Source organism: Cataglyphis hispanica, chromosome 2 (genome assembly GCF_021464435.1).
Source record: "Cataglyphis hispanica isolate Lineage 1 chromosome 2, ULB_Chis1_1.0, whole genome shotgun sequence".
Lineage (NCBI taxonomy): Eukaryota > Metazoa > Arthropoda > Insecta > Hymenoptera > Formicidae > Cataglyphis > Cataglyphis hispanica.
In genome coordinates, this window is record NC_065955.1 from 7010246 (window position 1) to 7036666 (window position 26421).

At 34.5% G+C, this 26421-nt stretch overlaps 4 protein-coding genes across 8 annotated transcripts in view; 2 read left to right on the top strand and 2 right to left on the bottom strand.

The window, feature by feature from the left end:
* LOC126858769 (proton-coupled amino acid transporter-like protein CG1139) overlaps window positions 1–12869 on the bottom strand; it is a 30636-nt gene extending 17767 nt beyond the window's left edge. The window contains exons 1-4 of the mRNA XM_050609320.1: window positions 12490–12869; window positions 12051–12386; window positions 10896–11043; window positions 9537–9679 (exon numbers count right to left, since the gene is read on the bottom strand). Of these exons, the coding sequence (XP_050465277.1) occupies window positions 9537–9679; window positions 10896–10961 (209 nt within the window). The 5' untranslated portion in view covers window positions 10962–11043; window positions 12051–12386; window positions 12490–12869. The remainder of the gene's footprint in view (window positions 1–9536; window positions 9680–10895; window positions 11044–12050; window positions 12387–12489) is intronic.
* Window positions 12870–13356: 487 nt separating this feature from the next.
* LOC126858782 (protein MAK16 homolog A) lies at window positions 13357–15135 on the top strand. Its single transcript, XM_050609356.1, has 7 exons — window positions 13357–13475; window positions 13561–13607; window positions 13704–13847; window positions 14076–14388; window positions 14467–14703; window positions 14788–14865; window positions 14935–15135. The coding sequence occupies exons 1-7, from the start codon at window positions 13461–13463 to the stop codon at window positions 15070–15072; spliced, it is 972 nt and encodes a 323-aa protein (XP_050465313.1). The 5' UTR covers window positions 13357–13460; the 3' UTR covers window positions 15073–15135.
* Window positions 15136–15440: 305 nt separating this feature from the next.
* Window positions 15441–18778, top strand: LOC126858791 (post-GPI attachment to proteins factor 2-like). 5 transcript variants are annotated; one of them, XM_050609382.1, is made up of 5 exons: window positions 15441–15531; window positions 16265–16746; window positions 16836–17103; window positions 17200–17397; window positions 17481–18778. In XM_050609382.1, exons 2-5 carry the CDS (start codon window positions 16561–16563, stop codon window positions 17612–17614), a joined length of 786 nt encoding a protein of 261 aa, XP_050465339.1. In that variant the 5' UTR covers window positions 15441–15531; window positions 16265–16560; the 3' UTR covers window positions 17615–18778. The 5 variants fall into 5 exon arrangements, with proteins under 5 accessions (XP_050465339.1, XP_050465343.1, XP_050465341.1 ...); XM_050609386.1 differs by having other exon boundaries at window positions 15450–15531; window positions 16421–16746; XM_050609384.1 differs by lacking the exon at window positions 15441–15531 and adding an exon at window positions 15542–15970.
* A 4676-nt stretch (window positions 18779–23454) lies between these two features.
* On the bottom strand, window positions 23455–25282 carry LOC126856980 (integrator complex subunit 12-like). Its single transcript, XM_050606041.1, has 4 exons — window positions 24908–25282; window positions 24110–24571; window positions 23666–23955; window positions 23455–23461 (listed from the first exon to the last, which is right to left on the bottom strand). Exons 2-4 carry the CDS (start codon window positions 24560–24562, stop codon window positions 23455–23457), a joined length of 750 nt encoding a protein of 249 aa, XP_050461998.1. The 5' UTR covers window positions 24563–24571; window positions 24908–25282.
* Between the last annotated feature and the right edge of the window lie 1139 nt (window positions 25283–26421).

The following is a 26421-nucleotide window of genomic DNA, read 5'->3' on the forward strand; positions in this document are numbered from 1 at the left end:
TCTTAAAAGCGATTATCACACGCGATTGATTTGTGCAGATCAATCTGTCGTATACAAAAATTATGATTCTCATTAAATTTTTCGAGGATCGTATAAATTTTACACTGCAACAATATTAATTCATCGTGCCGCTTTCTCCTATTTATATATCGCTATTTATATGTTTTATAATGACACGAAATAATTCAAATAACCAGCCATGCCACGCGAACATATTTCCTCAGAATTTATTCAAGATCCTTGACAAATACGGAGCGCAAAAAATTGCGTTCGTCGAGGGTGGAGAGATTCACGGAAGCGAACCTTCCCACCACGCCGGTAAAGCTCCGAAAGAGCGCGAGGGAGAAGAAAGGGATCGGGGATGTCTTGAAGGGTGGAGGTGGCGGATCCTCGAGTAAATTTTCGGGAACGGGAGTTCGGGTAGGGCGGCGGAGGGACTTAGAGAAGAGAGGATGAGGAACGACAATAACTTCTCGGCTCGGCGTACAATTTGATTTTATGCAACGCTTGGCACGCCTCTTAGCGCGAGATATCCTTATAACGTTTAACTAGATTGTTATGATTGTTGTCCCGAGCACTGTTTCTGACTCTCTCTCTCTCTCTCTCTCTCTCTCTCTCTCTCTCTCTCTCTCTCTCTCTCTCTTTCGGGCGTCAACCTTTTCTATCTTCAAGACCAACATATATACGAACATAAAGTAATATATACAAGTAGACAGAGACATGCACATAGACAATGTGCTGACAAACTAAAATCCATGAATGTGAATTTGCAACAGTAAAGCTCCCTCTTTCTCATACGTACATATATATATTCATCATCTGTCTCGTACGCGAATCTGCGTTTCATTTTTGTCTCGCGAGAAATACTATCGCATTGCTACTGTTAATGAAATAATGAAAGCTTCGTGTGCCGAAAATTATTGTAACATAGTTTCTGAGTTTATAAGTAAATTTAACTTATCACCTACAAGCAAAGAAGCGATAAATACTTTTTTAAAAGTATGTACAAAATTAATTTAAGTCATAGTCGTAATACTATAATTTTTGCATACAAAATTTTCGTGAGCTAAGCTTTCTGCAGAATATAACTCTAGTGAGATAAATTCAAAATAATTTACATATTTTATTAATTTAATTTTTTTCTCTTTATCTCTAAGATTTACGATCTCATATAGCATTTGGTAATCGACACTTTGGACACTGGCTCCGTATCTCCGAAGTCCGAAAGAATAGGGATAAGCGTACGGCATACCCGCGAGATATCGTTATCGAAGATACGCTCCCCGCTAGCGAAGTTGCTTGAGACCGAAGTTTCAGATCTTCGATCCCGACTTCCCAGGACTTAATCCGCGAGTTCGTACTCATTCCAACGACGTATCCCACGGTTCTCGTTCGAGCACGAAGGAAGGTGAATCGGCGAATCCGGTGGCAACACGTATGATATTCATATTCTCCACGGAGTCTGCCCCAAGGGGTAAAAGGAGGGGGAGGGGGAGACGGCTGGCGAAGGACGAAGACAGAAAAGGGTGGCGAAGAGTGGTACAGGGAGAGGGCGAACGTGGCAGAGGCTGGCTGCTACTACTGGTGGTGGTGATGGTGGTGGTTGGCAGAGCGTCGAAGGCAGTGGTGCAGACCAGTGGCACGATGGAGGCAACCCTGGATTCTAACCCTATAGCCGAGGGGGTCGGTCGGCGCTTCTGCTGCTGCTGCTGCCACTGGTGTTGGTACTGGAGCTGGTGCCGGTGCTGGTGCGCACAGCACAGGCGAAGAATGGTGATAACACGAAGGCTGCTGCGGTACCGGCGCGAGGATGGCATGTGGGAGGAGGGAGGGGGAGGGAAGGGATGGAGACGGCGGCGAAGGGTGGATACCACTCTGGATATTTCTTATCCCAGCGCACGTAACCCTCTAACAAGCTAGCAAAGTTTACCAATAAATTGTATGACGGTGAGCGTCGGCGATGGGGGAGGGAGGAATGAGGAAGAAAGCTACCGGAATATCGCGCTGAACGGTGATGGTGGTTGGTAGCGGTGTTGGCTCGCTTTTGTGTCGTCTCTTCTCCTCCTCCTTCCACCATTTTTCTACCCTTTTTTTCCTCTCTTATCTCCTATCCGCCTCTTACCGACCAGTCGTCTCGTTTGAGCGAAAAATATGTTTTTCGAAAATCATGAGCACCAGTGGAACCGAATCGGCATCTTCCAAGTTTGTACTTCGATCTCATGTTCGAACTTATTTCATTGCAGCGATTGTACGCGTTGAAAATGATCTTTGATAGAAAGTTAAAAAAATAGATTTTTTATTTTCTTCTTTCTCATCTTCTTCCTTCGATTTCTTCTAACTCTCAATCTTTGTCTAGAGTCGTACTTCAGTATCTTCTGAATTAATCTACCCTTCTTTTTCCCATAAAAACATGTTCTCAATCTTCATTATTCTGTCTTGTATCATTGTTTTAATTTTGATAAATTTTGATTCAGAAGACAATAATAATATTACAATTAATATAAAAGTTAAAAGAAAATCAATCTTATTGTCAGAACATTATTGTTAGAACAACACAAAGCTTAATATTTTACGATAACAGACATTTAATTGCTGTATATAGAAAAGAATATTTTGAAAAGATTGCGCTTGAGAAGCGTTTGGAATATTTTAATTGCAAAGCGATCGTTTTTGAGCTTTAATAGAACGCATTTACGGTCGTGCGCCTTCTGTCGCGCAGAACCGGCACAATTTTTCATATATATCTTTCTCTCCCGCGTCCCTCCTTTCGACGAAACGCCAAATGTTGGCGCACACCGCCAATGAGAGAAACAGAACGGGAACAGAAAAGCAGAGGGAAAAGAAGCGAGGGGCAGAGAGAGAGCGGACGATTATAACCGAATGCCATTTCGGAGACATAATGCAGCGCGCGCGAGCGAACGTACTTTATAATGGAGTCACATCACATCGGTTACACAATCACAATACTAAATCCGACATAATGGCTACCTACCTACGTTTCTCTCGACGGGGCCAAAAACGCGCGAACATATATAGCCGGCGTTACGTGCGGACAGCCGTCATAATATAACGGTTCTTTCTAAAAAAATCATTAAATTGTTAAAAATCGATTTTATCTAGATTTAATATGCAGAGATTTTTTGAAGGGTTAAACACGGAAATCAGGCATAATGAAATCTCTCACTAATAAAAATACAAATCATTAATCTTAATTATCATAATCACATAATGAGTATCAATTATAAAAATAAAATGATAAAAATTGTAAAAATGTAATAAAATATTTTTGAGAAATTCTACATGTTCAAAAAAATATTTAATTACAAAAAGATGCAGAGAACGTTTATGCTTGTAAAAGCACATGTATTGTCATAATAAATTAATTTCATGTATTATATTCTCAGGTAATATGATTATTTTACCAAATATTTATTTTTTTTACAGCAATAATAACAGCAATAGGCTTAGAATATGCAAGTAAGTGGAAATATTGTCAGATAAGAGCCAATGCGCTGGTATTGGTGCGCAAACTTATTATCAAATTTTTTTTTTGTCAATGGAAATCAAAGTTTAAATCTAGATTTAAAAATTTGGATTATATTTAAAAATTAATTATTCTTGTATGTCGCATTTATTTCTTTCTCGTTTGTGGTTTAAGACTTGTTTTTGTAGTGACTTGTACGTATTTTTTCTATAATGGAGAATTTGCCAAAAATTCAAAAAATTGATTGATTAGAAAACTTAAATTTAAATTAGATTTTAGAGTTTGAGTTAGATTTCAAGATCAATTAAGCTTGTCACATTAATCTTTTTCCACGGTTTTTGTTTTTTGATCTTTGTTAATCTTTATGACCGTATCGTACTAACATTAGTCATTTTATATTGTAAATGCAAACCATCGACAATGCACGTGTAGCGATGACGTTTGGACCACTAATTTGTACAGATTCTACTCTGGTTTTAATAGATCTTTTTTTCTGATTATTAATTTTTATTTGAAATTTGCAAACACAAATATTATGTATGTCAAGCTAAAAAATTCTAATTTAATTTTAAGATGAAAAAACGGTCCAAAATGTATATTTTTAATGCACTTTTGTTAATAAAAGAGATTTAAGAATAATAAGTTTGCGCATCAATATCCGCACCTTGTCTCTTATCTGCCAATATCCTCGCTTAATTGTTTACAACTATATACTCGCAATTATTTTTAAAATCACGAATCTCCGAATCTCATAGTTGATTTTATCGCATCTCGAATATGACGGTATTCGAGAAAAAGAAAGAATAAAAAAGAGTATAGTGAGCACTTTACATATACAGTGTGTATCAGAAGCCTTATATTTTTTTCGATCTATAGAAATTACAATCCAAACAAAAGAAATAATGATTTTGATATTGCCCACAGTACTAATAACTATAAAATTTTTTAAGAAAATTTAAATATTTGATGTATTGAATTTTAGCATCATAAATAGATAATAAAATTTGATAGATATATAATTCAGATAAATACTCTTGTTTTCCGTCTTTTTCTCTCCTTTGAATTTTAGATAGATTCTTGCATTAAAATAATTTAGTTTTATCGTTTATCTGTATGAAATGTAAAAGTGTGTAATATGCGTGATAAAACAATAAATTTTATCTAATCTTTACTTTGCACTGGAAAAAGTGCATGATTTCTGATACATCCTGTATATGCATATCTGTATATGCACATCTGAGTTGATCGGAAGCGATCTATTCATCCTGAAATATCTCTTTTGGTGGAAAGGTCGTGGCGAACATGCTTTGAATGTTGTCCATTCCTTTCCGCCGTTCTCGTATATTTGCTCTTCTGACCGAGCAACCTCGCTGTTCGGATTTACCGAAGTTCTCTTCCGATTGCCAAGGCGAAATCATTCAATCAGATAATCTTAATAAATACATCGACAATATACCTCTCCCATAACATCTTAATTTTTTATATACTTTATATTTTCTTAGAAAATAAAAGCCCATAATTTTATTTGCAAAAATATGTTCAATATTATATCGTTTTTTTAATAATTGTCTTTTTTTTAATTAAAAAAAAAAGAATAATCATTTCTCGTATTTTTTTTATGTTGAGCACATTTCTAGTATCAAAAATATTCCATTATATCATAATTTTAAAAAATTGTCAGACTAAATTTGAAAGAAAGCTATTTTATTTTATGACGCTTCAACTACTACATATGTATAATGTGTTAAAAGAAAAAGTTTTATTTCATTTAAAATTAAATATATTGTCAGAATTTTCAGCCCTCAAAAAGAATCGAAAGATGACTCGATCTTTGATATTATCCAAGCAATATTAAGTAAAAAATATTAATGCATTAAAAATATTAAACATATCTATAACACATATTAATTACTTGCATCTGCATATTAATGTTGCACAAAAATTTTATTTCCTCTGCAGTATTTTTATATTAAGTCTCTAATAATATATTAATACTTAATTTATGAGATTAACACCCCTATGTTTTCGTTACGCTTTAGTAATTCCGAAATAAGTAATCAATTATGGCGTTTTCAAGTCCGAAAGAGAGTGCCTTTACAAAATGTATGGAGCTAAACGCTTTATTGATCATTACGCAATGGACAGCCAAAAAGACAAAAGAATGCGAGACTAATAACCATGATTTGTTTCCAAAAAGGAACTATCGAGGGAGAGGAAAACAGAGGGAAAGAGAGAAAGAAAGTTTTGCTTGAAACTGGACGAAGAAACGCGAACTTACTGGAGGAGGTTTAAGCATTTCTTCTCTCTCTTCGTGTGCAATCGATTCTTCCGCCATATCGCACGGACCACTTCAGGAGGGCAAGAAGGCACGCGTTAACGCCACCATGGCGAGACGACAGCTAGTCGGAAAAAACTTTACCCCTCGATCTCCTTTCTATCCCCTCGTGCGTCAAATCTCTCTTTCTCTCTTCCTCTCTCCTGATACTTCTTTTCCTTTTTCCTCTTATATTCGACCACCTGCGGTTTTGCCCACTACAATATTTACGGGCTTGCAGATCGACGAGCGTTTTTCACTTAAGCCGATTTACATCGTCGACGATTCGAGATATATCCGTTCATGTACTTTGTTTCGCTCTCGAGTATCAATGATGTTACAGCAAGATGCAACGGGATAGCAGAAAGATAGTTGCATTTCTGTATCAACCTGCTACAGATAATTATTAACCTATGTAATTGTGATAAACATATGTCTCTAAAAATATCTTCCTAATTATGTCTAAGAATGAATGAGCTATTTCAACGTAAAATTCGTAAAACTGACATTAACTTTATAGAATTACGAACAGAAAATTTGAACTTTTATCCAACATAATTTTAATCTAATGTATTTTTCATCTCTCTCTAATTCAAAGAAATATAAAATATTAAGAATAAAATATATAAGTCTATTTTAACTTACATTATTTTTAATTCTTTAATTATCGTACATCTTTTCTACGCTATGTTGTGTGCCGTGAATATCTCTTGCTTCCGTAAGTAAACAATAATTTATATGTAGAAATAATGTTTGTATTTATTTTTTTTTATTATGTGTATCGTATATTTTATATGCGTTCTGTGTATTTTCGGATAATGGACGTGGTGATAATGGACGATACTATGGCCGAAACTTTGCTCGTTAACAAATTATCAATGTCATTTACAAAGGGGACCGCGTGAAACTTATATTTAGCCCCGGTTTCGTAGGGTTTTCAAAAATGGGCAAAGGACAGACCTTGCTCAGTGGCTCAGGCGCTTCAGAGGCAGGCGGGTACGGCTTGCATTAACGCCAACGAGTCAGAAAACTCCCCTGCGGCTCGCGTCGCTACAATATTTATGGGGTTGCTCGCGCGAACGAGCGATTCTCGTTCGCGCGAGTTCGCCTCGTTGGGCGCTCAAGGTCCTAACGAGTCTTAACGCGTGTGCGGGATGAGCTCAGGACGAGCGCGAAAAATTAATGAGCGTCGACCAGTAACGCACGCGCGCGCCCAAGAGCCTCTGAAATTGTGTATTTTTAAAGAATATCTTATCGCGCCAAAAGAATATCTATTAAAGAATTTAACGTTTCAAATAATTCTAAAAGCGAATGTTAAGTGTGTCTCGTGTACTTTTTTCAAATTTTATGGTAGGCAATCTTGATGAATTTAATTTTTAATCTCACAAAAAATAAAAAATGTTATGCTTCTTATTATTATTCCTTTTTGTTATTATGATTAGAAAATTTTATGGGTACTATAGAAAAAGATTATTTTTGAATATTATTTAGATTAAATAATATTTAATTATTAAATTTAAATAATATTTAATTATTAAGTGTAATATTTTCTAAGAGCTCTTATTGATAGTTTAAATATGAAATTAAAAAAAAAAAAATATTTGACCTAAAACAAGGGAGACAAATACATCATAAAGATTATTATAAATTATATAATTATATAAGTAACTCTAATAAATTAAATATATATCTTTATTTCGGAGAAATCATTTATTCAAATCTCAATTATTCTACTCAATATCATCAAAAAATTTATGATCATAATTTTATTCTTTATGTAGATATTATTTCATATATATATATATATCAATATCATTAAAATTCGAACAAAATTATACCGATTTTGTTCCCCAATTTAAACCGATTGCCTTTAGATTTTTGCTTCTTGTTTTGCTCTTATTTTTATTTCGTCGGTCTTCAATCTTTTCTTTTTCAGCTTAAGAGAAAAAGAGCAGCATGGAATGAGTCGTCGCCAGAAATGGAGAAAAACTTATCCCCGGTCCCTCTTCATCGACGCCGAAGGATTTTCCTTCCGCCGTGAATCGGCGGCGTTCGTCGGAATCGAGTCGAGAAAATCGTGAAAACGGGCGAAGTCTCGCGACTAATCAGCCGACCGTCGGTTTATGCCTTCGTTCCCACCGCCATCGTCGCCGCGTTTTACTCTCAGCCTCCTCCGTTTTCTTCGGGAGCGGCTGGGAGTTTAAAAGGGGGTGGCCGAGTTTTTCTTTTTCTCTCTCTTTTTCTCTGTTTTTCTCTTTTTCTTCACCCTCTGTCGCTCGCAATCACGGCGAAGTGTCGCCTTCGACGAAGGGTGTAAGTACCGGTCCCGAACGAGTACGTTCAAAGAACCGGAACCGGAAACGGTTTTCTACGATTTTTACCGAATTCGATGCGCTACCTCGAGTTCGCGTAAATCGAATCCTCTCGATGCGCGTAAAGACACGGAACCGAGGAATTGATGTAATAACTGATTCTCAAGTGTGAAAATTATCAAGTAGATTAAATGCAATAGCAAAATGATAAGAATTTGATATGCAATGTACGTCAATTATTGAAACATGTTATCAATAGTAAAGACAAACGGCGCCTAAATAGATTTACAGTATCATTAACATTTATAAAATATACTGAATGTTAGTTCGATACAAAAGATTCACATTTCTGAATAAAAGATTATCGCCGTTGATAGACAAAATTTTTGTCATTAAAAAGTTTCTTCTCCAATTTTATCATATGTTTACACACACACACACACACACGCACACACACAGATACCTTCTAATAATTTTAATAATAATATATAGAGAGTATTTTCGACAATAGGATCGACTCACGCCGACACTCTAGGCTAATTAATCTTAGATTAGAATGCGCGCATAATGAACGTAGCAAGGCGCGGTGAAATATGAGCAGATGCGATTTCACTGACGCGGTAAACGATATCATCAAAATAATACATGCAACGTAAAATCTCTCTCAGCTTTATTAAAGTATCTTACCTGGCTTTGCGATGTTTATCTCTCACGTAAACACGCATCGTGCCAGCTTTAATATTTATGGAAATATAAATAAAGCGTGCGGGCACACATTATTACCAATAGAGATGACGCGTCTTGATCATGTCGTTACGATGAAGGAAGTGCGCGGGAATGCTTCCTACCATTTTCCTTCAACATTTTTTACATTGCAGTTATCCCATACGAATAAATACATGAGCACCAAATAACGAGTGCAGGTCGGCGCATACATCCAGCGGATATATGCTGAAAGAAAGGAAAGCGGAAGTGAGACGAAGGGTGGCGAAAAGTCGTTCGGCGCGTAGGGTAAATAGAGTTTTAAATTTCCGCAGCCTCCTTCTCTCTTGCACGCTGCCCCTCCTCTCTTCTCCGGAGCTTCGACCGACGGTGCCTCCACTATCTGCATAATATATCTCTAATGTGGCGGAGGCAAAAGAGGGTGGCAAAACTTGCCTGCCGCGCTCCTTCGCCCGGTATAATGTAAGGAGAACTCCCCGTGAAGGGATGGAACGAGGGAAGGGGGGGGGGAGGGGGGAGGGCGACTTCTGGTGAGATCCCGCGAGCGAGTAAGGCGGAGGCACGGTGCTTAAATAACGCGAGTTTGGATTTATAGTAATACTTTTATGAAATAATGTTAGTGGCGGATATTAAGGCAGACACTGCTGGGAGAGTCGCTGGCTAAGCGCCATCCGGGAACGCGTTCTGCTCCTTTTCCACTTACCTTCCCGCCCGACGCCGGTCCTCCTTATCCTCGATTTTGCCTCTGACGCTCCCGTGGAAAAACTTCCGGCGACGATTTTCCCGCCCGTATCGGCGAGTTTGATATTGATTTCTCGGACACGCGTGAATAATAGGAAGAAGATCCTGTAAAGTGTATTATATAAAGTCAATAAAAGCGTTACATAACATTTAATAAAGTTTTCTTAAAAGTAAATTAAAATTAATAAAACTTTATAAATATAAATTATAATAAATTATAAAAATCATAAAAAAAAACAGAGAGAAAGAGAGAGAGTTTGTTCATAATTAATTTTAATAGTTTTTATAGAAGTACATAAGATTTTAAAACCGAAAGTATTAAAAGATAATTATTTATTCACTGATTTTTTTTCTTTATTTTAAACAACTAATTGGTACCATTAAAAGATATTATTTTTCAAAAATTGTTATTATACGCTACAGAAAAAAAAAATCAAAAAGTTCTATTTTTAAATCTACTTTAATCTTATCTTATCGAATTCGTTAAATACTTGATGAAAGACAATTTCATAATCAGTAATTCGAACGTAAAATGTGGCATCAAGTCTCCGGGGTATTTTCGCGAATCGCGCAAGCAAATCCCGCGGGAAGAGCAGAAATGACGACGATAGTTTGCGCAAACGAGAGAAAAAGGGATAGAGAAAGAGAGAGAGAGTCGCGCAAAATTTGCTAGCGAATGCTCTTTAATTAGCACATCACATTCAGCGAAGAAGGCGTCGGCATCGGAGATGATCGAGAGAGAGAAAGAGCGAAGAGAGAAGGCACTTAAATAATTATCGTTTCGAAACGCGCGGAGCGGCGCGGCGCAAGCGGAGGCCGCATCTGTTTCTGATTATTAATTAATATCAACCAACCCGCGGGGAAGGGAGAGAGGAAGAGCGAGAGGGGGAAGGAGGCCGCATTCGCATGAGTGAACTCGCTGCTCGCCCGCGTACGTAGTCTCGCACACATGCTTAAATACGTACAATCACACACAGGCACGTAGAGCTGCATGTGCACACAACTGTATATACGCGTACTCGCGTGTCGCTCGCAGGGATAAAGAGAGCGTACGCGCGACTAGAAAGCGCACGCATAAGAGAAAGAGAGAGAGAGGATGCGGCGTGTATATTCATATGTTGCGCAGAAATGAACAGAACGGGCTCGGCGAGCATTAAAATTAATGAAACGGACGGAATACGCGCGTTTTAACGAAAATGTATGTGAGCGATCAGGCGGAAGCGCTCGTCCTCTCTCTGTCTCTTTCTCTATTCTGTTTCTCTTTCGGAAACGGTTTGTTGGAAAACGCGCAAACGCCCCTGGGCTAACCGCGAATACTCACCGCGTTATGTCTTTTCCCTGCGCACTCATCACCTTCGTTTTTTTCTCGCCGTTGTTTCACACACATGGATATAGTGTTGGCTACTGAATATTCGAATGTCAACCTATCAAAGTCGACGTCCAGTCGTAGTATGTCTTTTTGTTGACAGCTATTTTTAAATCAGACAAGAAAGTTTATAAACAAAAATATTTCAAAATATATGTTTAATGAAATAATATACAAATAAATATATGTATGTGACAGATTTATAAAATAAACTTCTATCAAGATTTTTCTTCATTTATTTGTTTTTCCTATCTCCGATACGAACCTTGTAGCCAAATTAATAGGCCATTTTACTATCGCGAATTTTAAGTATCTTATGTTAATAAAAACTTAAATTATATTTTTATCCAATTAAAGTCTAAAATTTAGAAAAAAATAAAATTTTGCATTTTTCCATTATTTATTTGTATTTTTGATTTATCAAAACTCATTTGCTATTAGTACAGCTGTTACAAATTATTTTGATTCTTTGTAGAAAAATCATGTGTGACAGTTTTAAAATAAGAAATGGCACATTAATTATATTGATCCGGAAAAAATTTACGTGTATATATTTACGTATATTACATAATATAATCAAATATATATAATTATATAAAATATGTCCATATGTTTCCTTTCTTTTGTATAATCTCTGTTTGTATATATAAAAAAATAATGAAAAGAATAATTAAAAAATAATTAAAATAATTTTTATATAATTATTTTTAAAAAAAGTAAACTTTGAAGAAATGAAAAAATTGCTCAATATATAATTACCAGTAGTATATTATACATTAGTATATTATATGTATAATACATTGATAAATTATTATTATGCCTATTGATTAATATTGCATTTTACTCACTTTTTTCAAAGATTCCATATTGCTTTAATTGCTAAAGCTAAATTTACATTCAATTACATATTAAAAAAAAAAAATTTGGAACCATAAACTTAACACCATAATATCACAAGATTATTCAATAAAATCGTCTGTCCCTCCCTACCTCCCTCCTCCTTCCTTTCCTCTCTCTCTCTCTCTCTCTCTCTCTCTCTCTCTCTCTCTCTCTGTCTCTCTCTTTCTCTTTCTTATATAAGAATTTTTACCGAATGTAAAGTCTGCTTACGTCTCATTAATGTCGTTGTGATAAGTTCACGAAATCCACACAGTTGACGAAGACAGTTGAGATGGACGGTTTCTTAATTAAGAAACTTGACCGTGGATGGAGTCGCGGAAGTATCGAGGCGGTGACAACTTGACGTTTCGCCGTCGCCGAGCGTCTCGCCGCACGAATATAAATTTCTTCATTATACAGTGATTAGTTCGCCAAGGAATGCACGAGACGCTTCCTGGGTCGGCAAGCAACCCTTCAGATATCCTCAAAATAATGGGCGTTGTTGGATATATAGCTTTCCTAAGCGGTGGCGTATTTAGATCGTCGAAAATGGGAGCGTTATACATCCTATAATTATCGAGAAAATAAATTTTTTGTTAAATTTTTGAATCTTTCTTTTTGCAAGAAAATATAATAAAATATTATTGTTTATAATGACTTATCTCCTCACCTCTCTCTTTCTCAAGGTTTCAACTCTGCTTAACATTATTTTCGCTTCGAAGCATAAGATTTCCTCTCTCTCTCTCTCTCTCTCTCTCTCTCTCTCTCTCTCTTCTCTTCTTCTTCTCGGATATAGAATTAAATTATAATAATACAAAAAGTTGTCTATTTAACGCACGCCTTATTATCGGATTTAGAGCTTTCTATAGATTTTTCCATTTTCTATACTTTTACATGTATTTGCTTTTATTTATATTCCGTTATATATACTTTTCTACTATCAAAAAGAAAAGTCGATTCCGAGTTTATCGAAGCATCCATTTATAGCATCCTTTCCGTTATACCTTTGATTCATAACACCTGTTTCGTTTTATTCTACAAACTGCATAGATCAATTAATATATTTTTACCTTCAAAACGTTCTAAACACAGATGTTGCAATAATCACAATGATGAATAAAGTATCAGCGTTACATATCGTATCAAAGAGAAGACTGAAAGCGCACACAATCATCCCGCCAATTTTCCGTTACGAAATGCTAACTAGGCCTTGTACTGCCATCTGCGTCCGTATTAGAGGCTACGTATCAAATTCTATTTTTCAACACTGCCGGTAAAATCATCTTGTTATATATCCGTACTACGTTCATAGATTGGAAATCAAGAATACATACGTTTGTGAATGTAATTGTCTATTTCATTAGCTGTGATTATTTTTATTCTAACATAAAGTTAGGACAGCTGTTCTGAAGTTTATTTCTAATATCATATAAGCATCAGGTGTTTTATCAACTTACAGCGTTTTACAATTATGTTAGTGCTGCCATCTCTGGATGGATGTCAAGAAATGTCTCGAATGTGATCTTAGATCTTACCTTATTCCGACGCACTCCGGAATGCATAGATTTGCACGTGTTTGATATAAGTGTGTTGATAATTGTACAAATAATATAATTTTGCGTTAGATTACAGAGAAACAAAATGCAACACGACGATGTAAATAAGACTCTAAATAAAGTTTTTTCCTTTTATATGTATATGTTATGTGAACACTACAAAAATTTTTATCTTAATTTTGCAGGTTGTGTGGAGCGTCATCAATAAATCATTTTGTTCCTTTAAAGTAAAGTAAGTATATGTTCTTGAGAAATAATTGAATATATAATAAAATCGCGCGAAGCAACGTATAATGAATTGTCATAATTGTGATATTTTTTTTTACAGTACAAAGACACAGAGGTTTTGCAGAAATGAGTACAATCTTACAGGTTTATGCAGTAGATCTGCATGCCCCCTTGCAAACAGTCAGTATGCTACGATTAGAGAGGAAAAGGGTATTATTTATCTCTATATGAGAACAGCAGAAAGGTAGGGTGCATTCATTTGAATTTTTCATCTTTATATATTTATATAATATTATTTATATTGGTATTATTCTTGAAGTTATATGAATTATTTGATAACAAAAATTATAAATTATTGAAGTGTCAGCAAAAGATCTATGATTATTTCAATATGAAGAGAATTGCAGCATTGTTTACTCTCATTTATAAACATTATATATATATATATATATAAATGTAATTTTTTTATTAGAATACATACACCTAAAAATAGTTGGGAAAAAGTCAAGCTATCTAGAAACTTTGAGAAGGCAATACAACAAATTAATGAAAATCTGCTATATTGGCCTGGTTTCATAAAGGCAAAATGCAAGCAAAGATTTCTCAAGATCACACAATATCTCATTCGTATGAGAAAATTCAGATTAAGACGACAAAAGAAAATTGTACCGCTTCAGAGAAAGATTGAAAGAAGAGAAAGACGTAGGGAAGAAAAGGCTTTGGTCGCTGCGAGACTAGAAAATGCAATTGAGAAACAACTTATGGACAGACTGAAGAAGGGAATGGTAACATTATATTTTATATTTGTTGCCATAAGAAATCTGTTATATTTTGGATTATAATTTTTTTTGTTGATGTTTCAGTACAAGGGTATTTACAATTTTCCGCAACAAGTGTTTGATAAAGCTGTAGAAGCTGTGGAAGTTGAGGGAGAAAGTGAAGCGGAAAATGAAGTGGACGAGGAACAGGAACAAGAACTTGAAAAGGAGGTGGAAATGGAATTAGAAACAGATGAGAGGGGATTTGAGCAAGATGGTCTGCAATATGTTGAAGCTGATAGCGATGATGATGACTATGAGGATGATGAAGAGCTTTCTATGGTATATAATAAAATAATTATTTATTTTAAAATACAACTTTTTTTACACATATTTTATATTGTATATATTGTATATATTGTACAGGATGAAGATAGTGATTCTGGACAGAAGGAAGAAGTGGAATTATCAGACAGTTTTGAATCTGAAGCCAGTGATATTGAGGTAAGGGCTTTCTATCTTCAAATATGCTTGTTATGTCATATATTCTGCTACAAATTGTTCATATATTAGGATTTACTCAAACCATCCACAAGCAAGAAAACAGGACCGAAAGTTGTCAAAAAAAGAAAGGTACAGAAAAAATCGAGATCAAGAGTAGAAATCGAGTACGAAATGGAAGAGGAAAATCTACAAAGACAACGGGCGTAGCACAGTTGTGTAAATATTATAATTATGTGTTTATAATAAAATTGAACATTTATTCAACATTTATTCTTAACATATTTTCTAATATTTTGATTGAAACAATGTAATAATTATCATTATAATCGCTAATCCGAGTGTATTTAAATCGTTAGTATTTTAATGCAAGTTTCGCGTGCGTATTTAGATAATATCAGAAGTAGAAAAAATTATAGGTATGTGTATGTATATGTATGCATGCGCACGTATATATTACATGCAATATGTCGTTTAAAAAGTCCGCCCACAATGCGAGCGTGCGAAAGCGCCGAACGGAAGAAGCGCGAAAACTCTCGATAACGTAACGCAGGTGGTATATATATATAAATATATATTTATATATATATACCACACACACATCTCATCGAAGGAGAATCGAGACGTCTGTATAGCAGACAATACAATTAATCGTGACATGAAAGAAAGGTAAATTACGCAGTCATTTATCGCGGCCGACGATCCTAATCCGAAATAGGGACGTTTCTCGCCACTTGTGCTCGCACGCTTATCATTCCTAATCGGAAATCGCGATCGTGATTCATTAGCGGGGCGTTAGTCTGCAGTGCTTCGGCATTGCGCATTCGTCAAGTTTGTCACGCGCGTTGACATTTGCTTTCCGCCGTTCACCAATATCGGCGAATCCTTTAGCGTATCAGATAAAAAAACGTGAAAGCTAAAAAAACATGGTGGATTGTTCGCGATAAAATGTGGCCGCGAATCGCCACGGTTTCATCTCTTCGCTTGCTCTATAAATAGAGCAAGTAGGTTATTCGGAAAATATTCCATCGCAAAAAATGAAAATAATAACATCGAATGACGTATGATACAATGAATAACACGGAATGAACGTCTCATATTAATATATGTATGTGCTATTATTAATGTGTAATATATACAATGTGTGTTGTATGTAACGTAATTTTATTTTTCGAAAATGTTTTCGATGAGATGTTGGAAAATGAGATACATACTTTCATTGCGCGTTAATCTAATAAGAAGAATGCATGATTTACTTTTTGCGTTTTTAATTCCCATTTTTATTGAGCAATTAACGTGATAAAGTAGAGGCGAGGTACATGGTCATCAATGCATTAATTGAACAGATTTATCTTTCTATCGAGCAAGTTTTGCAATGCCCTTCTGTTTTCTTCTCTTGTAGAATGTATCGTCCAGTTCGCAATTAGATCTCACATTTTCGCGAACATGCAAGTGTCAATTCCTTCAGAAACGAGTTCCTTAATCACAGTATTTTATTAATGAGCAATTTTGAAGTATCAGCTGTTGGATGGAGCAATCTGTGATTTCTTCTCATTAGGATTATTATGGAGAGTAAAATAATGTGAAGGGTCATAGAATAAATTGAAAGCTGGAGAGCAACATGAATCTTTGCCGCACAATTGTCTGACTGAGCTCTATTCTGAGTTACGTGTCATTGCGTTACGCACAAATGCCAAGATGTTAGACAACACTACTAATATGGAACTGAATAATGTGGGAAGCAATAGGAGTTCCATATATCTTGCGCTATCATTTCGAAAATTGTGTCTGGCAACAGTTGGCTTACCACTTATATCGCTGTTGTTTTGTTTCATCACGGCATACATATTCCAACAAGATGACATTCATGAAACTCACTGTAGGGTAAGCACAAAATTTTATATCACAGAGATCATAAATAAATATTGTGTTTATCAAATTATGATAATCATATCTGTTTGTTTTTTTTAAAGGTATACAATATTCTCCCATCAATCTCAGCTATTACAGGCGTATCTCCTCAGAGATATCTATGGCGAATCAGCATAGCATTACATATTGGACCTAGACTGGTTATTGCCAGTGTTTATCATTCATATTATTACAACATACTTAAGAGCATTGAAGATGTGCCTCTAAAAATTATGGGGAGTAGGCTCCTAAATTTATGCTATTGGCTAAATATTGCCGAGGTAGCAGCTCTATGTGGTGTAACATATATTTCTAACAGGGAAAATTATTGTAAGTAATTCATATACAATTTTATATGTCTGCCACTAATACAATCAAAGTGTGAAATGTGATGAATTCGCTTCAATAAACAATACAAAATTACAGCGGTACACGAAAAAATTTTCATAGCATTCATGATTAGTTCGCTCATGTACATGCTGACTGCTGTAAGATTAGGTCGCCTAATAACTCCAAATGCACAAAGCCTTCAGTACAAACAGGCGCTCTTTATGACGAGTCTCGTCAGTACAATTGGTCTTATTATCTTTTTCTTGAAACATCGACTGCTGTGTCACGATTTGGGTAAGAAATAAAATCATAAATATTACATTTAAGTTAGCTTAACAAAAACAAAAAAAAAACTTAATATTTATTTTTTTGAGCAGCATTTAGTTGGTTCTCGCTATGTGAGTATGTGATAGCTTTTGCAAATATGGGTTTTCACATCACTGTGGTTTTGGATTTTCCAAAAGAGCAACTGATCGTAGGTCACGATTTACCTGCCGCGAAAATAGATTAACCTTTTAGGATAATATATCATTCTCATTGTCATATTAAAGTGCCTATTGCCTCTGCATGGAAGTGCTATAAATCATGGTTCTTAAGAGGTGAACATTTGGCACAATATACAATATGCAGTATCATAATTATCTCAGTTTTATGATATTTTATAAAATTATAATGTGTTCTATTGTTGAGATTAATATAATTTGCTTCCGCGATTTTTAATAGAGAAAATACTCGATGTATGTACTATATTATACTTATTTTTACATTTATACTATTTTGCAATATCAATTATAATATTCAATTAGTGAGCATGAAGGGATATCTGATTTGAAAAATGAAATGGAAAATCTAGCGCTTCCAAAGTGTGGCACTGGTTACTTTCAAAACGATGAAATATGTAACGGCCTTTTAATATCGGTTAGCAATAGAGTATTATATGATTATAGTAAACAATAGCTTAAAAAGTATTCTACATACAAACAGCATTTGACATTAGTGTAAATTGAATATTATTACTAGTGTAAATTGAATATTATTACTGCGTCGTATGAGATTACTTCTAAAGACTTTTGAATCTTTTTTTATAGAGACTTTTACAAGGTGAGAATTCTAGTCAAACATTAATTAATTCTAGTCGCGATACATTTTATTCGCTTTACACTATTCTTATTTCATGTCATTAGCTAAAACTAGATTGTAGAATGCAAAGTTACATCAAATGGATTTTGAGATATAATTATAATTATTAAATGTATGTATATATTTTTAAGTTATTGCAAAGATATAGATGTACAATTATATGTTGTTGGTAAATCACAGAAATCTTATATAAGTTACATTCATTCACCTTGTAAGAGAGATTAATTAATCTTGTGAGATAATAAAATAGCTAATGTTTGAGATAATAAAATCAGCTAATGTTCATGAGCTGTTCTGTTCAGCATTATTGTACTACAAACATAGGATACCTATGTTTGTATGTAGTATACAATAATCTTGATAATATAGCAATTATCCGGATTCTAATGATTAAAACAGTCGCAATCGTATTAAAATATTTAGACGGGGATTGCATTCGGACCAGCTTTTTCAAGAGATATGATCTAAATTTCTCACGCGAATTTATAAGACAATGTTGACAAACAAAAATTTCTACAAAATTTTATGATTACCCCCCGCCTGTATATCTCTTGTCTGAATCATAAATGTATATATATGTATACGGTTTTCGGACAAGATTATATAAAACTTTAAGATTTAACAATTTTTAATCATCAGAAATAATTTATGACTAAATATTGTCGAATATATTGGTTAATTAAAAATTGGGTTTTCGATGATTTGTTATTTCAAAGTTTAGTATAATTACGAATAACGAATATTCGAAGTAAATCGGATTTTATCAAGCAGTTTTCAACGAAGTGAGATGCCCGGTAAAACTTTACAAAGAAACTCACAAGTAAAATTTGTTACTCAAAGTGTTATTAGAAATTATATGCAGTAGAACTTTCGTAACGTGATCTAAATCTTGTCCACGTCCTATCAAAAAAGATTACACGAAATGTCGAAATAAAGTTTCATACATGCATAAATAGGATCTATAAAGAGAAGGACAGCCAAGTTTGTAATATTCACAGAATTTGCGCGAAATATCTCATGTATCAATAAGCAAAGTAGCATTTATTACATGTATATTTATAATAAGCAGATGATATGTAACCGCGATATCTCTTAGGATTCGTTATAAAGGCCGATAGTTTCAATGTGACTCTAGATAGCACTCGCAGTTTAACGGTATCATTTTTGCACATTTTTACACACAAACAATTGTAGCATATTTTGATATAACGAATTTTTGTTGAGATTCCTTGTATGCAATGATTTGTTAAAAAAAAGGAGGAAACGAACGCTATATATTCTTCGCAGATACACGATATTGGTAATCGCGTGGAGATGGTAGCTTTAGATAGTCTTTGTAATTATTACGAAGAAGTAGCGCTTTTTCTTATTTTTCCGCACACGCGACGGACACGATGGGTTTGATAACCCGAGCGTAACATCTTGACGGTTCCTATTATATGTGGAATCATTTTTATACATTATCATGATGTAAAAATTAATGCACTCACAGTAGTCTTGTTCGACTCATTGATACCGTTATCGAATGCTAATCTGTGCCAAGCGATGCACTAAAGATATATATCGTCGAATTTTACGAAAACGCACATTAATAATGATCTTCAAAGGTCTTTAATGAATCACTTGTATTTACGCTTCGTTGAGCAATCACTTTGTGATTACTGCTCTTTATATACATTTGTAGCAATAATTGAGAATCTTTTCTGCATCATGTCTTTTATTCTGTCTAAAGAAACAAGAATCGAAGAATATCAATATGATTGAATTGATTATAGTGGAACATATTCATTTTAATAGGCCGTGAGTTTATGTTAGTATTGTTGAAGTACATGTATAGATACATCAGGAATTGCGCATTTTTTCTTATAAATTGTCGAGCAAATTTTTAAAATCAATTTTTGTTTCTCAAATATGTAACAAAACTTGTGACGTAGACTATATCTATCTCTGTCTTCAAAAATTAACATTCTTAAATAATTCTATAATTAAATATTAACTTTCCCTTCGAATTTTTTAGATAATTGAAGAGAGCTGTGCGATTCCTGATGTATCTTATGTATATGTTGGTTAATGGATACCGAATACGCGAGTCATGTTGGAAGTTATATTAAATGTCTCATATATACATATAAGTAGAAATTAGTGTATGAAAAAGTCTTTTTTATAGAAATATAGCGATAGCTTGCAGAAGTAAGTTCTATAAAAATATCGCGAAACGAAAAATTTTGGTAACCAAGTTTTTCTTGTGCTAATTTTTTTCGTTCGTATAAGTCACATGTTAGGAAACATGGAAAGGATACAATCCCACCGATACTAATTTTGCAAGAATTGGTATTGCAAAATAATGCTTCCAAAGAGAGCTGTGTGTTAAACATTTATTTAGTGAAAATGATTTTTTTGTGATTATATTTGATTATTACACATGTGGTGATTTATCGAGATTCATAAATGTATTGTTAAGATATCAACACATCCTTAGAGAATAATTTGAAAGACCTAGCGAGGAATGAGTTTAAGCGTTGGATGGATCTTATTTGCGCTGTGTTATCTATTCTCTGAAAATATATTTTCTTCCTTATACACGTGATAAAAGTTTTTTAGGATAAAAATTTTGAAAACACATTTAAAAATTTTGTCACATGAGTTTTTACATATTGGCGATAATGATTAAACATATCTGTCAAGAATTTCTGATATTCGAAGCTCTCTCTCTCTTCTCTCGCTGTACATAATGCTAGCACGATTGTAGATACAATTATCTTGTACAAATGAGGGAGTGAATATCAATTTACATATAACAGACACATTATATTAAACAAATGGCATGACTTTCTCTTCATTAGTATGGCAATTTAATACAGATCAATTCAAATGCATATTTGAAGCAAAAAATCTTTATACAAATATTCACACTATCGAGTCGCAGCTATTTTTCTGCAACCCGTATTTTTCGAAATTATTTTGCTACTGAAACACTTTTTCTAATTTACATGATATATGTGGAAATTATATCGATAAAGTGCTACGATCTCACTGAAAAAAATACTCTTATCATTTTGGGTAATTGACAATTCTGTGATAATAAGCACAAACACAGTTTTGCTATAGTCTTTCACAAATTTTATTTTTTCTTGAATAACTTCCTATTTCATTCTTATTTTTCTCTTCAAATTATTAAAAATAAATAATATTTTACGCGAAAATTTGGATTGTATATTATCACAGAATTCATTTTCCCGAAACATCTACTCTTATATTTAACGAAGAATCGAGTAGTGAATTTGTATATTTACGAATTATTGAAGTAGATAGTAATTAATTAATCAAATGCAGTAAATATCTAGTAAGAGAATAAATCTAATTAATTAGTTATAATCTGTATTATAATCTAGTCTCAATCTATTCTCTGTTTTTGTGAAATCTTATCAGGAAACCATTGAGAGAATTTGCATCACGTTATATAACTTATTAAATTCTTTCACGCGTAGATATGTATATTACATTCTGCGTCAAATTTTGAGACAAATCTTCGAATTGAAAACTTTCGCAGTATGGAAGGCAAACTTACGTCCGATGTCTCAGCTCTTTTATCTCTGCCATAATATTGTGTATGATAAATCAGAAGAAGAGTTAATCGAATCTCAAAACCAACCAAAACCTGCAGTATTGTCGAAGGTAATTGAACTCTGTTGACCTTAATGTAAGAGAATAAACTGGCGCGATTAAATGGTGCGACACGAACGAGAACTCTTTTGTCATCCTCTCGCATAACCAAATCTAATAAGTCATCTAATAAATAAGCCAATCTAATAAATAATTTCCTTCGGCTATATCTAAGGACAAAGGCTCGAACGTTTTGTTCACATGATTCATTTCTGATTTTACACATCACACTATATGAAATAGCTGTATTTTCCTACACAATACGTCGAACATCGATACGATGTAACATTCACTCTAATACTCCGTATTTGCGATGAATACACGACCGCTGTAATATAGTGTATATTTCTTGTAATCATATTATTTATAGAGCGAGTGCCCTATACTGTGATTAAAAGAATTTCTGTGTATGTGACGACTTGTAACGGATTACAATACTGATTTCGATCAGGACAAGAATGATTTCTATTTGTATCGCGAACGATTGTTAAGTAAATATTATCGTACACAACCAACGTATTTTTATTAATCTCACTAAATAATCTATATCCATTTTTTTTCAGGAATTATAAAAAACAGGACTAAAACAAATATAATTTTGATTAGAGTTCAAATACCTAAGTGTAATCCAGTGTCAATCCAAGTGTATCAATCCAGGTATTAGGTAACGCAAACGATAATTATAAATTATATACATTTTCTTCTTATCTCTCACGCGAGCATTATATTCTTCAAGATTATATTATATTCGATCGATATTTTAATCTTTACTTTTATGAAATTATTCTATGACTAATGTTTTATCATATTTATCTAATAGCTATAATGTTTTTAATAAAATATAGAGCAGACATCAAACCTCCTGTTATCCTAGAACCTAGACGTCTTCCTTATTTAATCGAGGTACGAGTAACGGAGAGTTTAGATCCGATTCTCTTTCGTGATTGCGTAGAAGATGATAGACTTCCATTTCTTTGCGAAAGATTCGCTAAATCCTTTGTGAATAATGGAGAATCACGTAACTTAGCGCTTCTGTTCTCTGCTGGCGAATCTATAAACACATTTTTCTTATGTAAGCATATTCTCTTTATACATTAGACATTAGACAAACAGTTTGGTCGATTTAAATAGGTAGATTCTCAAGCGTTTAATGTCACTGAATGAAACATTCTGTGTTTATTTAAAAATTCATTTATGAATGTCAAGTTTTTACGTTACATTTTTCAAGATTTTCTTGGCACGCGATACTTAAAAACACATTTAGCATATGAAATAAAATATTTTAAAATATAGAATTTTGTAACATATACGCTTGTTTGTTATTATTTTTTATATAAACAATTTTTTTGCTATTTTTCTCGGAGAGAGAGACATAAATTCTTTATTGATTTATATCAAAATTATTTGGCAAAAAAATATTGGACATTATTTTTGATTTTACATCATTAATTTATAATTGATCTTTTATTTTATAATTGAACTTTTAATTTATTATTCAAAAGCCATTGATTTTCTTTGATATTGAAATAAATAATGCTTTTATTAATTTCAATATCTATCAAAGAATCATCAAGAATTTTTTTTCTTATGTTTTTATACAATTATTTCCCGATTAAAAGATTGGTAGAATATTATCGAAAGAAATAAAGATAAAATCAAAGTTTGTTAAGATCAATATATATATATATATATATATATATATATATATATATATATATATTTGATCCATCTCTTTATCGACGTACCATTCTTTTCAAACAAATCGTCTCTTCTTCTTATAGGTATTTTCAATCCCGAAATATTTGCGTTCCCTTTTATCGTATCAGTGTTTCTTCGAATTTTCTTTTCTACAGATCGCTTTTCCAAAATTCTAACTTTTGTGGAGGTAGCTGACGATGTTTCCACGCATCGTCTGCATCGCCATACGAACCTAGGATCGTAAACGTCAACGTCGATGACCGGAGGTTGATGGCACAGTGGATGATAAGCCTCTTGACACTCTTGGCACTCCAGTAAAATCAAAGGTCCCAGTTTCGCGCCGTTGCAAATCTTGGATTTTATACACCGCACACAGATGTACACAATTCGTTATGTAAATCAACAATGCGTAAATCAGCTCGTGCGATCGCAACAATCAATAGTATTATCTCACTTAGTGTTTAAGTTATAAACTGAATTGCGAAAGTTTAATTGAGAAAAAAACCTTGCACACGGTCCCATCGGCAGATCCTTCGTCGGGAATCGAGATCCTGGGAACGTTCTGGTCGTCGCAGCAATCCTCGTAATTGACCTCGTACACTTTTATGTCAGCTGTTTGATGGTTCGTGATGTTTTCCGTCATGTTAGATTCGAGAAGAGAACCGACTTTGGAGCCGTCCCAGATCTCGCCTTTTATCGTTTTGACGCATCGCCCTGGGACGTGGTCGCGTTTCTTTGAGATTCTCATCGAAGCGATTACGTCGTCGGTATTTTGCAAAAATCTTCTCGGCATTCTAGCGGCCAACGTTTTATCGCGGCCGTATTTCTTCTCGATACAAGCGTCCAGCATTCGACGAAGTTTCTCGGCACTATTTTCATCTGTCGAATGCAATAGTGCCAATGCATCAAACAAATCCTCGTTGGTGTATGTATCGGACATATTCCTCTCGGTGTGCATTTCTTTAATCTGGATATTTAATATTGTACGAGTATCAATATTTGATGTATTGACCAGAACATCCTCGATATTATATTCTTAATTATTATGTGTTAAAATATATGTAAATATAATTCAAGAAAAAGAAGAATACACATGTAAAACCATAAAGAGAATTCAGAAAAGTACGTAATAAACTCTGAAAGAGAGAGAGAGAGAGCAAATAAGGTGCTTTATTTTTTTGAATTCTTTAAAATACTTTTTTTTCATCCAAGGGAAAGATTTCGCTCCGGCATTGTAACTGAAGGTTAAAAGATCTTTGAGACGTTTCAAATGTCTCGAACTTAACATTGTTAACTCACGTACGACGATCTGTTCTCGACGAATTAAGGGCCGGTCATGCACGAAGTAGTATAAGCGGCACAAGTGGTCTTGCGGACTGGTAACAATCTTGGGAATTGTGGGGGCCAGAACGTTCTACGGATTTAGATATGCGAATAGTATCCCTGGACGGACGTTCGTCGTGAAATGTGCCGAAGGAAGGTGGCCGGCATTTATCGGGCTCGATCATCGACTCGCCGCTTGTATATCGACGGAATCGCATCGACGACGCACCATTGTTCTCGTGACTGTTTGCTAATAGAATCCAACGCTTATGGTCGTCGTTCTCTCGGGGATCGGATACTGGACATTGAATATTCAACAAATGATGTTACCGGAATATTGACGTGAACGCGTGATCATCATACACGGCCCCTCTAATTCAAAGAAAATTTGACGCGAGTCGCGATTATCGCGTTACGTATGATTCGAAATCTTTAAATAGGCTTATGAAACGAGTAATTAGAAATTATATAAAAATTTGGTGTAGAAACCTATTAAAATAATATTGATTTTTTTTCCAAAAAGTTTATAAAAAGAGTATATCTTTATATTGTATATATATATATATATATATATATATATATATATATATATATATATACATATATTTTTAATTTGATTTCTGTTATAAAATATTTGCAATTTTTTTATTTTCTATTATTAAAAATATTTTATGTAATAATTAATAATTAAAAACATCTATAAATGCGAATTTTTTTATTCAATGATAATTAAATAAAATTTTAAACAATTTTTTTTTTTTTTACAGTAAGATAATTTTCCTAGCATCTATGTTCGCGGATCTTTGCAAGATACGAACCTCCCCCGTCATTTTTTTTCTTCCGCATCAGCTTTTCTTATACTCGTGGCTCTTACATTCGCGTGACGCGCTTTTTCAAGAGCTCTATTAATAAGCTCGTATGCTTTTTCTCGCGCTTTTTCGGAGACGGCGACGCGGGGGGATGAGAGTGAGCGGAAAAGCATCCAATTATCATGCCCGATGCCGGAGCTTCTCACCCTGCACAAGCTCGGTACCAGAATCGACTGGAATCCGGTCGGGAAGCCGGGACCGGTAGACGTCGAACGAGTGGGATTATTCCGCGTCCGGGTTCTGGGCCGGGGGCCGAGCGGGGGCAGGCCGAGGGAACAATGTCGGAAACGACGGGGACGGTATGCCGAGATATGCAGGATATCGCGCAGAACTGCGATCCTTCGAAGTCTGAGCGAGAGAGCTATGAGGATACAGCAGTGGCGCAAGTATAGTGAACCAGATATGTACGCTCCGCGGCCATGCAGCTGAGAAAGAGAGAGAGAGAGAGAGAGAGAGAAAAGAGAGAGAATACGTCTCTCTAAGTGTATTAACTCTCCGAAGCAAGAAGAGAGAGAGAGAGATTTCGCTCGCCGCGCGAGAGCCTAAATATGTAATAATATCTACGGGAGATACCGGCATTCCCCGACCTCGAGAAGAATTCGATCAAAATGTGTCGCGATACTCT

Excerpts from the sequence above, each read along its gene's own strand:
- LOC126858782 (XM_050609356.1), top strand. Across the intron at positions 13,848-14,075 it reads TATATGAGAACAGCAGAAAG|AATACATACACCTAAAAATA; the intron begins GTAGGGTGCATT and ends TTTTTTTATTAG. Across the intron at positions 14,389-14,466 it reads ACAGACTGAAGAAGGGAATG|TACAAGGGTATTTACAATTT; the intron begins GTAACATTATAT and ends TTGATGTTTCAG.
- LOC126856980 (XM_050606041.1), bottom strand. The coding sequence starts at position 24,562 with ATGCACACCGAGAGGAATATGTCCGATACATACACCAACGAGGATTTG. Across the intron at positions 23,956-24,109 it reads CCGATGGGACCGTGTGCAAG|ATTTGCAACGGCGCGAAACT; the intron begins GTTTTTTTCTCA and ends ATAAAATCCAAG.
- LOC126858791 (XM_050609382.1), top strand. The coding sequence starts at position 16,561 with ATGTTAGACAACACTACTAATATGGAACTGAATAATGTGGGAAGCAAT. Across the intron at positions 16,747-16,835 it reads TTCATGAAACTCACTGTAGG|GTATACAATATTCTCCCATC; the intron begins GTAAGCACAAAA and ends TTTTTTTTAAAG. Across the intron at positions 17,398-17,480 it reads ACTGCTGTGTCACGATTTGG|CATTTAGTTGGTTCTCGCTA; the intron begins GTAAGAAATAAA and ends TTTTTTGAGCAG.